At 47.4% G+C, this 14,494-nt stretch overlaps 1 protein-coding gene across 1 annotated transcript in view; it reads right to left on the reverse strand.

The window, feature by feature from the left end:
- The window catches only part of ACSL6 (acyl-CoA synthetase long chain family member 6), a 43,387-nt gene extending 30,467 nt beyond the window's left edge, over positions 1-12,920 (reverse strand). The window contains exon 1 of the mRNA XM_065643831.1: positions 12,842-12,920. Within this exon, the coding sequence (XP_065499903.1) occupies positions 12,842-12,878 (37 nt within the window). The 5' untranslated portion in view covers positions 12,879-12,920. The remainder of the gene's footprint in view (positions 1-12,841) is intronic.
- Positions 12,921-14,494: the final 1,574 nt, after the last annotated feature.

Here is a 14,494-nt window from a genome sequence, read left to right on the forward strand (position 1 = left end):
TACAGGGAAGACCTACAGTGAAACTATTTAAATTGCACTAATTCCATCCATCTCTAGGAGGAAAATCAGAACAATCATCTCAGTCAAATGCTCATGGTATATTTATTATTTCTAAGCACTTGTACCACATTCTACTAAATTCCTACTTGGGACATTATTTCACACCGACCTGAAGTTTTTGTTGTGCAGCAGATTCTGTCCCTGGAACAGTTGGCTGAATCCCTCATTCATAAACACATCAGCTGGATTAAATGCATATGACTGGAAAATAAAAATTCACTTTTCCCTACTCTAGGGAAACTGCTGGCCCACGGAGGTCAGCACATTTCTATGGTGAACTTCGAGACTCCTGTGATAATAAAGTCTGCAAGGATTTTTAGATCCTTTACAATTCAACTGAAAAAAAAACCCAACCAACCAACAACACAAAAAAAGAATAACAACAACGCCAAAACACCCACCACTCCACCCCCACCATGTAAGTACTTCTTGTTAGTGACTCATTTTAAATATACTGCAGGTCACCTCAGAGAATGACACAGTGAAGGAAATGTCAGCAATGGGAAATTGTGTCTGAAAATACACTTGAAAGCAGAAGTCCCCTGAAAATACACTTGAAAGCAGAAGTCCCTTGAAAGCACAAAGTCCCTTTGTGCAGCGACAAGTGTGCTGGGATCCCTGGCAGAGCTAAGGAAAAGTGTTAGTGGTAAGGAGGATCTTCATAAACTCATCTGTTTATATTTTCCCACTTCCACTTATAATCTAAGTTCAATGAAGACTAAACATATACATCAAGAACCAGATCCTGCTCTCAGGAGTGAACTTACCCAGTCAAGGGAAGTTCTCAGCACCTTTGAATCCTCTCATTCTACTCGAGACCTGTAACTTCAGTCACTGACACGTTTCTGATCACATTCAGCTTCTGCACTACAAAGCACATGGGGATTGGCTTTCCCAACTCTTAATCTTGATTTTGCATCCCAAAGGAATTTGTGATGAGCCTGTACTTGATCTGTGTGGGGCAGCAAACCTGCCTTGGGAAGGTGGCCAGGAAAGGGCCCAGGTGTGTTTGGGAGGAGCAGTGTGGTCCAGAGAGAGGAGAAACAGAGGAACACCTCAAACCCCCAACACCTCAGTACCCTCCCAGCCCGGGGATGCTGCTTCTCCCTCTTCTGCAGAAACAGCTCAAGGCTGCCCAGACCACAGCCTGCTCCGAGGATGATCAGGAAAAATAAATAATAATAATTAAAAAAAAAAAAGCCAGCATGGTGGGGCTGTGTTTCCCATCAGCAAGGCAGCCATCGCACCCCAGATGTCTGTCTGTCATCTCAGTCTCAGCAGCAGGACAGCCTCTGCACCCCATCTCCAGCGGTTTTGCCCCATATCGGTTACCCGCACTGAGCCCACTGCCCCGCTCCCCATGAGCGAGCAGAGCACCATGGCTGTGTGCGTGGCACGTGGAAACACCGACATTTCCATTACTTCACATTACCACTGGAATTCTGAAGTATTTCCGTGACAGACAGATAGAAATGAATATGCAAGGCGAGGCAGAAGAAAGCGGTTCAGAGAAAGGAAAAGGTGCCGGTTAGTTGCTGGGAGGGAACAGCCATGGGCAAGAGTCTGGGGCTGCCCGAGTTGGCTGGCACACCCCAAGCCTCCCCAAAACCCGGGTTTGGGGTGAAAAAGGCTTCTGCAGTCAGTCTTTGGGTAGGTAGGAGGGACATTGGGCTTTGAATCGCTTACCAGCCTTTGTTAACAAGCCATCACTGCAGGGCCAATGCTTATCTATTTATTTTTTTTAGATACAAATGGCACTGTTGTGGGATTTGGTTTTCATCTTTTCCTGCTGGAAGTGATTCTGTAACTCCAGTGCAGTCAATGGAGTTTTAGTGACAATAACCAGTGTGGGAACAGCCTCAAACTACTGGTGTATGCATAATGTAATTAACATTTTACCCGTCCATGCAATCACATCCTTCCTACCATTACATCAGCACCCGGGCGCCTGCTTGGGAAGGAGAACTCCTTTTGAGACGCCTTTATCCTCCTGCCCACCGCTTATTCACAGCAGGGTAGGGAAGAGGCAGATGATTTATTTTAGGCTGGAAACTGGGCACAATGTCTAAATACTATCCCTGTATTCAAGCACCAAAAAAGGCTATTTACATTTGACTTTATAGCACAAAACCAAAATCAAATAAACAGCTTGTTGGTCTGTCTGAGTGAATTAACTATTTGAGGTGGCTGCAGACCGTTGTAGTCATTAACACTTGGAAGAATGAATCCTGCCAGCAATTGCTAACCTAAAGATATGTAAATCCTTTCAGTTTTAGGTCAGTCTGCTACTCGAACAAGGTAAGAGTGACTTGCAAAACACCTAATCACAAACTAGAGACTACTGACCTTGCAGCTCTAGACATTTTGAAGCCCCTAGTTGAGTCTTGCTTTAACACATATCTCAAGACTGTAGGGTAAAGTGTCCTTCAGCTGAATGTTGCTCATTATACGCTAAAATGATTATGTAACCAGTATGCAAATGTGTAACCAATTGGCTCTTTAGGTCTGCCCTGAGCAGTGATGAGATTTTGTATATAATGGCTGCTACTTTTCTTTCTGGTATGCTGGCTTTATTCCCTCACCCAGACTTGCACAACTCTGTAACAAAAAATATCTCATCTCTGTGTGCTACAATTTGGCCTTTTTTTTTTTTTTTTTGCACACCGGATGACAGAACCCCGTTTTTGGGACACCACCATCGCTCAGAGCCCGCGGACCCACAGCTTCCCCGTGGGAGCTGCAGCAAGAGGAACATCCCCGTGCTCACCATCAACCCGTGTCCTTGGCTACGGCACCGGCTGCTCACTCATTTCACTGAGGAAACGGAATTTACAGGATCTAAGACATCTCAATCCAGAGAGGCAGATTTAGAGGGATTTCGCTCAAGTGAAACAGTAGGTTTTTTTAACTCCGAAAGCTCTGTTTTCTCACATTCAACTCCGCAGACCCCGGGCTCTGAGATTTGTAGTTGCTTTCCTGAAACGGGGTCGGCGGCAGAAGATTTGCACAAGGAAGCACCCAGCAAAGTTTGGCCCGTTCTCCTTGACCTTCCCCTGCAGAAGAAAACACGCTCGTTGTACTCTGTACACAAGGTTCAGGGGATTCTGAGATGAGGATTCAAATAATCTTGTGACTATGTCACCACACACGGGTCTCCATTTACAGAGGGTAAGGGAGCATCAAAATTCACAGGGACACACAAAACTGGCAGGTGTTAGCTGGCTGCGTCATTGGAACCCATTTTCTAATTTTAACAAAAGCTATTGCAATGATTAACATGTTTCTGGAAACACATGTGCGGAGGTTGCTGTAACCACACAAGCAAAGGGCATTTGGGGATTCTGTGTATTGTTTGCAGACTGCAGGGTTTTTTTGTTTGGTTTGTTTGTTTTTTTCTTTTTTTTTTAAAAACTTTTTCCAAGCTTCATGTGAGCATGCAGCGCGATAGCAATTCTGGGAGGAGCTGCTGTCATTAAGTGCTGCTCAGGTACCACTGACTTTCTCCAGCTTGGCCAAGGCAGCAGCTCTTAGGACACCACAAGCTCTGAATTCCTAATCACCGCTGTAATTAAAACGAGAGACGATACCAAGCCAGCCTCTGCCATGCACCTCCACAAATGTTGCTTGGACAGGCACAGAAGATGTGTTGGATGAACCTTCTGTTCCCAGTCTAAGGCCCATCTGGGTTGTGGTCAGGCTCTGCTGAGGACTGGGGACACTGGCTTGTCTGGAACAGACTAATGGGTGATCTAATGAGATCCCCAACCACAAAAACTGAAGTCCAGCTTTGTTGTGCTGCAGCCACAAATGCAACATCCAGTTTATTCCAAACCTGCAGATTTTCTCTCATTTGTTTCAATTAAAGAGGAGAAAATATGAGAAGCCTAAGAAACTCGACCACCTTTCTATTTTCAGCTAGTTTAAGATTAGGTCAATTTTATTCTCTGTTTTTATAGTTTTATGCTACATTGTTTATGGAAATGGTAATATCACACTTCATAGCAGGCACAAAGCTTGAACAGTGTTAAACACAGAGAGAAAATTCCATTGTATAGTTATTGATCATTACGGATAGCTACTGACAACCTTACAGAAGGGTTGCACTGCCAGGAGACAGGAGGCCAGACAACCTGTGAGCCTCACAAACTGCTGGAGAGAGAGTACAGGGGGTGATAAATATAAAGGGGAAAATATAAGCTCCAAAGGTATCCAAAACTGAAAGAATCAGGGGGCAGAAATACAGTAAACAGCCCCAAAATGAAGCAGAAGTCCAGCGATACTTGGCTCACACACTACTGCAGGACTCGTGTCCACTTGCAGCCTACACAGGTCATCGTGGTATAAACAGGTTGCCACAACAGTGACCCAAAATGTGACGTTTCTTGGCTGCATCCCTGTGCCAGCAGCTCGGGCACCAGCAACGCCCAGCCCTGTCCCGTCTCACGCTTCCTCAGATGTGTGCACAGGGACCCTCTGTGCTCTGCAAGGATTAATCAGTTGTAACCACTTGGGATTCAGCAATTATTGGGATTATCGGCCAAACTGAGGCTAATACTATTTAAAATTTTCTTAAACTTTACCTGCTTTTGCTCCTGTAAATGAGATGTTTCACTATATCCTCTTTCCCCATTTAATGTCTCTCACCTTCAGTCAGATCAAACTGAAGCAGCTGCCGTGTCATGTATCACTGCTGTGATTGTTGGGACAGTATATTTCCGTCAAAACTGGTTTCCATTTAAAAAAAACCACCACCAACAAAACACACCACGAAAAACACCCTACCCACCAAAACCAGAACAAAAACTCTTGCAGGTACTTAATTTTACTCACTGTGAGTGAAATAACTCCCAAGTGCAACAATATATAAACCACAATTACTGTGTTTTACTTAGGTTCTTTGCAGAGTCAAATCATAATTGTATATTTAACTTAAGAATCAAAGCAAAGGCATTAGTCTTCATTGACTATGGTTCCACTATAACTCAGTGAGTCATAACTGGGGGGAGGGGAGAAACACACCAGTTTAGAGATAAAAATTGCATTTTTTGGATTATTATGCCGGGACTCAGACAACATAAGAAGGTGTGCGAGGCGATGGATGCAGAATATGGTTTTGTGCTTGGACGTCTGTTTGCATGGATAGCGAACAAGGGAGGAAAGGCACACAATGCCTGCCAGGCTGCAGCACTCCTCCAAGGAGCAGATACTGGAGAAGCACCCAGTGAGAAAGAAATGTAATAAAAGCAGGTTATGATTTTTATATTTTATTTTTACTAATGAAAAACATCCTTCTCCATGTTCCTTTGGGAATCAGACCAGTCCAATCTGTTAAACTGGCCGTTTGCCAACAAGGCTATTAAAGAATAAGGTTCCAATGGTGCATAAGCCTCTTTATCTCAAATTGCTTTCGTGCCCATGGAGTCGGCTGGGGGCTCGGTGGACCCCGAACTGGGGGTCTGGGTTGTGGGAAGCAGACGTAGGGCTGTGGCAAGGCCATCAGGGACCATCCCTGTCCCACTCACCCCCCCGTGCTGTCCCTGCCTGGTCAGCATGGCAGAGTTATCTGCCCTGGAAAAAGGCTTTACATCTGGTCAAGCCTTTTGATCTGCTGGAGAGGAATAAAGCAAATAAAGTTCACAGTGAGGAAGCAGGTAACACTTTTGCGTGACCTCTGGTTACTGCGCAGAGAGGACAGGGATGAATGAAAGGGGTTCAGCATGTGGTTGGGTTTGGGGCATAAATTTGGACTGGTGATCTAAGAGGGATTTTTTTTTTTAGGAGAATCAGGCAGAAAAATGCCTGATGCAGAAAAAATGTCTCAGAGAAGGCTACAAAAAGATTTGGTATCATTATATATACATATATACACATACAATTATATATATGCATATGTGGATGTATATGCTTGTAAGTGCATGCACATATATATGTACATAAAGAACATATATATATATATATATATATAAAAATTTCCCCCTATTCTGGATGACTGATGATTAACACTTGTGCCAGTACCATTATTGCAGAGACATCTCACGCTCCCCAAACAAACCTCCTTCTCGCCAAGTGTCTGAAGTGTGGACAGCACCGGCTCCTCCCCAGCCCAGCCCCTGCCCCACGCTCTGCTGTGGCTCCTGGGGACCCGGCGTGGGGACCCACTGACCCCCCGCCACCCCAACAGCAAAGGCAAGATGCGGACAAAGGATGGGAATCTCCAAGCAACCGGGAGAAACGGCATTGGCCTCTGCTCCAGGCCCTGCCGAGAAACGCATTTGCAAGACATAAGATCTTTGCAAGCATCTGCTAAAAAGGGAAAAATGCTAACAAGGAGCTCAATGTCCTGGAAGTCCAATTTTAACAGCAAAAGCAGAGTAATTGCACATAAACAGAAGTATTTAAAGTATCTAAAATATCTACAGTGTACCTGTCCCTTGCCAAGAGAAATTATTCAATAAATGATTCAGTGGCTGTGTGGAGATCTTATTTTATATGCTTCTAGTGTTTCAGAGAGCAAAATCCACCGCCTGTGCTCAGAGCCACACAGGGGCCACGCCATCAGCTCATCCTCATCTCGCTGCACCAGGCCCACCTATTCAGCCCACGGAAGCCTTCATCCTCTGGTCCCACACCTCCCCGCCACACTCGGCACAGCTCGCACATGTGAACCAACCTAAAAATACCTTTCACGGCCCTGAGCAGCTCAGCACAGCAGTACTCTGAAGCCACTGTGATTCATGCATACAAGGAAAGCTGACACTGAGATCCTGGTCCAGATCTGCCACTCATATGGATAACGAAGCACTAGGAAGCCCGTGTAAGTATTTTAACTTTCCTACCAGGAGGGAAAAACTGAACAGCTCAGAACTCTGTTCTCTCTGGAGTCTATCAATTGCCTAAGACATGGTGATGAAAAAGCTCCTCCAGCTGCTGAAATGTCCTTAAAATGTTACCCAGCACAAGCATGTGATGAACCAGAGTCACAAGGTTTCACTGACCAGGCTGGAAATCTCAGCCTGTCGCTGCAGAGGATGAAGTTCAGATGGCAAAACCCACCTGGGCTATTTTTGCACCCACCGTCCCCCTCATCACGCTCATCTTGCCACTCTCATGCCAGCATCGCTGCTGTGTGCTCAGGCAATTCCTCCAAGCTAAAATGTGATCCGGCCAGAAGAAAAAGCTAACTCCCAAAGCTGGATGGTTTTCTGGCTCCTTGTTCTTCTGACTGCAGCTGCAGGACCGCTGGCACAGCTGGGCCAAAACCAGCTCAGGCACTGCAAAGTTTCGCCTGGGCGAACCCCAGCCTGACCCTTCCCTGCGATCACAGGGCCCATGGGAGCAGCCCATAGAGATGACTAAAGCGGGAGAGAATTTGCCCCTCAGCCTTATGACAAAGTTTACAGGTGCCAGTGAATCCCATGCGTGTTTGCTGGGGCTCATGTTTAAGTGCTGTGACCTGCAGGCATCCTTAAAGTGAGGCCGTTTTGTGTCCCTGCATTGCACAATGGTGCTGCTCTTGCCAGGGCTGGGGTTCAGTTCTGGAAGCTGCTTCCAGAACATCTGCAAAATTCCCTCACTTCCCAGAGGCATCTGTGATCATTTGTAAATCTCAGTTCTTGTGAAAAAGGGAGCTTGTGGGGTTTGAGGGAGGAAGGTTGCTGTTCTCATCTTTTTTTAGTGACTTTGATGGTTGATTGTTCCATATACTATATGGTTCTTGAATGCTGTGTGACAGGTAGCAAACAAACAGATTAAATAATTGCATAAAAATAGTTATCTGGGGCAGAGTACAAAGAGAAGCACTGAACAGAGAGGGAAAAGGCAGCTGCAGCCTTGACAGCCAGCTTTACAGAGCAGGACAGACGAAGATGCTCAGCAAAGAGCTTGGTGGCTCGTTGCCAGGCAAAGATTTGACATTTGCCTTCAAATATCAACTGGATTTAAACAAACCTTAGTACTGCCCTTTAGAGGCCATGGTCCAGCTAAGAACCTCAGAAACCTGCAGTTCTTGCAGCAGTGTCAGTGCTGGTCAATGCAGAGGCGCAGCAACCACCAGCCAGATGTGGGGGGCAGGGAAGGACGGGGTGTCCAACCGCAGCACTCAGAGAGTTGGGGAAGTTCCACTCCGGACCTCACCAATTCCCATTTCATTGGGTTTTTTTGATTTTGTTTTGTTTTCTTTTATGAAAAGCATACCTCGCATTTCTCAGCAACAGCTACAATTTGCCATTGTGCTGTCTGCTTCAGCTGCACTGGCACTCCCAGCCCAACCCACGGGCTGCCCAAAGCCCCAGGGATCATTTTTTGTACCCCTGCAGAGACTACACGCTGCCCTTCAACACACCCAGGGGGGATGCAGTCCCCTCCACAGCTTGCTGCGGGACTCATTTTCAATCTTCCTGCCTTCATGTGCCAGAGCCAGGCCCCCTGTGTTCATCTCAGTCTGCAAAGCCCTTAGCCCAGGGCTGGAAGAACAGAGATTTTGGGTAAAATTTGCTACCACAAGCACACAAATGTGCATCGCCCTGGCTGTCGTGGGCTGGTTCTGCTCTGCCCCCACATCAGGTCACTGCCAGGCAAGGACAGGCACAGCAGGTCCCAGCCTGGCTCAGCTCTCCATGACCGTTCACACCTGGCCTTTGGCCATGTCTGCATGGTCAGTATGTGCGAGACCGGTCGCAGTGACACAGGGGAGCTGAAGGGACACCAGAAGGCAGGAGCTGGCCCTGGCTGCTCTCCTACAGCATGCACATACTGCACCAGGTTTGATTTCTGCTTGATGTTCCTGAAAAAACCCTCCTTCTCAGTAGGCTGGGGTGACCCAAACCCACATCACTGATGGACGGAGCCGTGGGGCTCCTCCCCACCAACTGGTGCTCCCCTCTGCCTTACACCCACCATGGGCACATGGCTGTTGGCGGGAGCAGGTAACTGAGCTGGTACAAAACTAACTGTTGTGCAAAAGTAACAGAAAAAAAATGCTTCATTTCCAACCAAATCCCTACCTGAGGTGATCATATAGGGCAATGAAGCTGGGGAAGGGGCTGGAGCACAAGTGTGATGGGAGCGGCTGAGGGAGCTGGGGGTTCAGCTGGAGAACAGGAGCTGAGGGGAGACCTTCTGATCTCTGAACTGCCTGAAAGGAGCTTGGAGCCGGGGCGGGTCGGGCTCTGCTCCCCAGGAACAAGGACAATGGCCTCAAGTTGCACCAGGGGAGGTTCAGATTGGATATTACAAAAAATTTCTTCCCGTAAAGAGTTGTTGGGCATTGGAACAGGCTGCCCAGGGCAGTGGTGGAGTCACCATCCCTGGAGGGGTTTAAAAGACATGGAGGTGAGGTTCTTAGGGACACGGCTAAGTGCTAGAGTTAGGTTATGGTTTGATTCAATGACCTTGGTGGTCTCTTCCAATGATTCTACATGGCATCACAAGCACCAGTGGCATGATGGAGCCAGAAGGAGTCACGCAGAGAGGGCAGCTGGAGACCTTGGCAGCTGTAACTGTAGCACATGGTCACAGGGACTGGTCATAGGAGTCACCCAGAGATTCACCTGGTCGTGGCCAGTGGGAGCAGGGCAGGTCCCGAGCCCAACACACCCACCTGCCATCCTGCCCTGAGAGACCACAGCTGACCTGGGATCCCCTCTATGTGCTGGAAACAGCTGGATGGCACAGCAAGTCCTGCCAGTGCGAGGAGCCCTCCTGCCTGCCTCCTGCCTTTCCTGGGTGCCAGCACAAACATTTGCACAGAAGCAGCCCAGGGGCACTGATCCAGCTGCAAACCTTTGTGGGTTTGTTGCTACTGTTTCTTTTGGCGGCGGTACCAGAATAAAGTGGTTTCTGAATAACACTCTGAGCATCCTGCACGGCCATTGCAAGTACGGCAGCCCTGGGAATGCATCATCCAAAGTGACGCAGGAACCTAAACTAGCTTATAACAGGAGACTTTCCATAATGCTCAAGAGGCAACGCAACAGCATGCTCAGAGCTAGTCTTGCAGAGGATAGCAAAGAACAGGAACATTTTGTACACCACTTCCCAGTGGTATATTAGGCTGCGTTGTTTCACCAAAAGCTCAGACTGGACCGTAACTCTTACTTGGTCAAATTTCAGTTTCATCTTGCCTTCTGTAATATCAACAGTTATGTACAAAGTATTTGCAGGAGGGCTAAGCAGGCCAAATTGCAGCTGGCATTGCCTCCAGCCATGGGGACCCTGGAAATCAGGCCCCATGCTGTCTGCAGGATGCTGCCCACGCAGCATCACACCACAGATCTTGTCTGCCACTGCAGAAGATGTAGACTGAGACCTGCTAGCTTGTACCATATAGTAGCTAAGCGCTGTCTTTATTATAAGGAGCAATTCTCTTTAAGTCAGTATCACAGCCTGAAGAGCTCCAAAACTTTCTGGCCTGCCACCACGGTAAAAGCAGAGCCATGCGAACAGACAAGCAGACGAAAATGTCCTCTGCCACTTGTGTCTCAAAGGTGTGCCCATTAAGATGGTATTATGACTGTCACAATGGAATCTGAACCTAGAAAATGAAACTGAAAATGGGAGATTAAAACAAAGAAAAAAAAAGTAACAGTAGTGTCATGATCTAACTATAATACAGTTGTATCCCTCACTCACAGTAAGCTGTCTATAATTAGACCAGGTTAATTACCAATCAAGTGCCCTATAAGTTGTAGTGCTTTTCTGAAGGACCCTGTCCACACAGATAGGAAGGAGCGAGGGGACCCTGAAGGTCATAAGCACACCTGGAGAGAGCAAGGTTTTCTCCAGACCCGTGCACACATAACGTGACTGTCCAAATCAGGCCCAGGCTTCACCCCAAAACAAACCAGCAGCTGAGGGCGGCTTTGACAAGCTCAGGGCTTTATTTGGCAACCTTGCAGTGCAACAAGGGACAAGGAAATAAGGGTTAAGAAGGAAGCAGGTCATGTGCCAAAGGACCTGAAGGGAAGCAACTCCATCCTTGGAAGGCAGAGGCGCGGGCAGCGGAGGCCCCGTGCCAGCAGCCTGCGGTCATCACTGAAACACAGTGCCCACAAACAGCCAGAGCTTCTCAAAATAATCTCCGCATATTTTCTCTGTGTGAGAACATCAATGTGCTTTTAAAGGAACATAACTTTATGTTTCTCCCTTGCATGTGAAAAAAAACAGACTGATCACCGCAGAAATGGCTGCTGCGTCAGGGACTGCTCTCGCTGCATTGCTCAACAGCAAATAACCACATGTGGTTGGTGCAGAAGATTTTTCCAAGGAGGCCCCGCAGCTGCCCACATCCACTTTGGCAGGTGCACCCAGTGGCCATGCCTGACCTGCCATGCTGGACACCTCCAAGAACAAGCAAGTACCCTCCAGGAGCCTCTCTGAAACCCCTGAAAGCATCCTCTTACATTCCCAACCCTTACCCCAATCTGTCCTCATCATGCCCAAGGACAGAACACACCAGGGACAGGCACACACTAACGCAACATGGCAAAAAAGAAACCACATGATGTCCTGAGCAGGTATGCCATGCCTACTGATAAGGTTTCCATGCTCTGTGCCTCACTCCATGGTACCCCTAGCAGCATTTGCACCCCACACACAGCAGGCTCTTCCCACATGGATGAGGCACACACGCGGTTATGTGTTTGAAGGCAGCGTGAATCCACAGTGTTTGGTTAGGAACCAGACCATATAGTACGTTTAACACTTGCAACCTGCCACCACTGCCTAGCTTTGGCAAAGGCACATGTCAGCCACCGGTATTTGGAGGTCCCACAGACAGCAACGTCTGTCACAAAGTACCTGCCTTGAAGTCTGGGTGGTTGAAATTCGATATACAGAAGGCCTAGAAACCCGACGGGTGTCAACCACAATTAAATGAGTTTGCCAGCTTCTGCGGAGCTCCTGCTATTGCAAACAAGCCCTGATATTTTGAGGAACGAAGCCTAAATTGGCAGAGCCCTTCCACTGCACCCTTAGAAACCACCTTTCAAAGAACAGAGTTGCAGAATAGTTTGGGTTGGAAAGGACCTTCAAAGGTCATCCAGTGCCCCCCCTGCCACGAGCAGGGACATCTGCACCAGCCCAGGTTGCTCAGAGCCCCGTCCAGCCTGGCCCGAGATGTCTCCAGGGATGGGGCATCCACCACCTCTCTGAACAATCTGTATTTTACCACCCTCATTGTAACCAATTTCTTTCTCGTGTCTAGCCCATCTCTGTATCCAAGTGACCTTGGCCAGCGTGCAGGCAGAGCCCACAGAGGTGCTGGGGTCCTGGAGCCCCAGGGCTGGAAGCAGCAGCCGCTGCTGTTCCTGGGGCTCCCCTGTCTACACAGGACCAGCCGCCTTCAGCGCTGGCATCTCCAGCCAGAGCCAGGCTGGAGCTTTTTCCCCCCTCTAAGGCTGTTAGAAACACGTGAAACAACAGGAAACTGCAAAAGCCACAAACCCTTTCTGGTGCTGGTGTTTCATCCCTGTCCTACCAGCCACACCGACAGGCTCACCCCACATTACAACGCCAAGAAACACGGCCGAGATAACTTTTTCCCACAACAACAGAGCCCATGGGGTCCCTGTCTGCACCGAGGGGTCCCTCTCTGCACCAAGGGTTCCCCCACACCCCTTTTTTGTGTTTTGCGTCCCTCAGTATCCCAAAGCCCAAGTGCCGCAAAGCTGGCGGCTGCCCCGGCGCTGGACAAAGCCCCCCAAGGTCCTGCCCAGAGCCACCTACGCTCCTCACCTGCACTTCAATAATAATGATAATAATAAAAAAATAGCCACAGACTTACCAGCCGCAGAGAAATTCTCCTCTGTCCTCGTACACATCAGCTCATGGCTGGTCTCAGGCCGCTGGAGCTGCCGTGCATGTACTTGTTGCAGAACTGCTGACTCCAGGACGTCCCACCCCCTTCCCATCTGCAAACTGCTGAAAGAAGTTAAGCTCGGCTAATATCAGCTTAGGCTGTATTAGCGCAGCAGTGCCCCGGTGTAACCCTTGAGGCACTGGAGGCTCCAGCTCCCAGCGGTGGGAGCCTTGTTCCAGCTTCTTGCAGAGGGGCAAAACTCCCCCTTCTGCTGAATATTGCATCGGTTTGACACATCTATTTGTCATACTGAGTTTTACGTTCCTAAAAGAGTGGAGGCAAGGCTTTCGGATGTAAAATTGCAAATGTTGAGTTTAAAATTAAAGACGGCTTTTTTTTTTTTTTTTACCTTGGGGAAAAGTAATCGTAAAATGAAATTTCTGACACTGAGAAAGTCTGCCCTGCTAGTCCTAGTCTGCTAAATTAGAAACTTTGTAGCTTGAGCAGAATAAATGTAAATTGATCTGAATCAGTAAAATATCAAGAGAATAACTATTGCCAACTTCATCCTGACGTTGTTATATATATTAAAAGAAAAGAAAAAGTCTGGCATTTGAGCCAAAACCAGGTTTTGTTAATTTACACTGATAACAAAACAGAAACCTTGGAATTCATTTGTGGTGGCAAAATTATTAACATTTAAGATCTGAGAGGTCTGGCTAAGACAGTGAACCTAACTAAAAGAACATTCCTTTCCATTGAAAGCAAACAGTTTCTGATTGCTCCCAACTCCCCAGGTGTGGGGGAGGGCAGGAGCCCTCTTTCCGTATCCCCCCCTTATTTACTGATTCTTTCTTAAAGTTGTGGCGGTTAGCAAAGCACTTGAGGAGTCCATCCCTTCCAGGGGTAACACCTGGCTTTGTTAACATTGAAATTAGTGATTTCCTCACCTCCTTTTTTTTTTTTTTTTCTTTTTTTCCTGAAATCATATAAAGGCTGGATCTCCACAATCACTTGGCAGAGAGGAACAGAGGAGGAGATGCTGCCTGAACACTCTTAAACCATGATCATAGTTAATAAAGTTTCTGTCTGACCTGTCCTAAATCATACTTGTTATATTATGCGCTTGGAGTGCATAATAGAGAATTTTCAGAGAACACAACACTTGTGAATGAAGTGGGACAGATATTTAATGAGATTTCAGGCAAGTTTGTCAAACATCACTTGTTTGGCTCAGATGTGGGTGTTCTGTAATGAGGCTTAATTCATAAAATTGCCAGGGTAGGGCAGGGAGTAGTGGCCTAAATGGTCTGCAGGTATAAATCAGCATCACAGTGCTGGCTTAAGGGGACCTCGACACTATTCACCAGTTCAGATTTTTGGCCCTTTGCTCCTTATGAGCCACAGCTTGACAGAGACTTCATAGTCAGAAAATATTTCATGTGTGTGAGCAGCCCAAGGCTGGCTGAGCCCTTGGGTAGCTGTAACTCTTGGATACAACACAGTTGTTTTGGCAATGGAGTGTTAGGGGATGTGGGAATAGAGATTTTAACCAAACACTCGATTAAAAACAAGTTACTGTGCTGCATTTATTTAGAAGTCTTCTTTCAAGCACCTCTTGGTAAGGGATGCTCTTGC

Source organism: Caloenas nicobarica, chromosome 13 (genome assembly GCF_036013445.1).
Source record: "Caloenas nicobarica isolate bCalNic1 chromosome 13, bCalNic1.hap1, whole genome shotgun sequence".
Taxonomy (NCBI): Eukaryota; Metazoa; Chordata; class Aves; order Columbiformes; family Columbidae; genus Caloenas; species Caloenas nicobarica.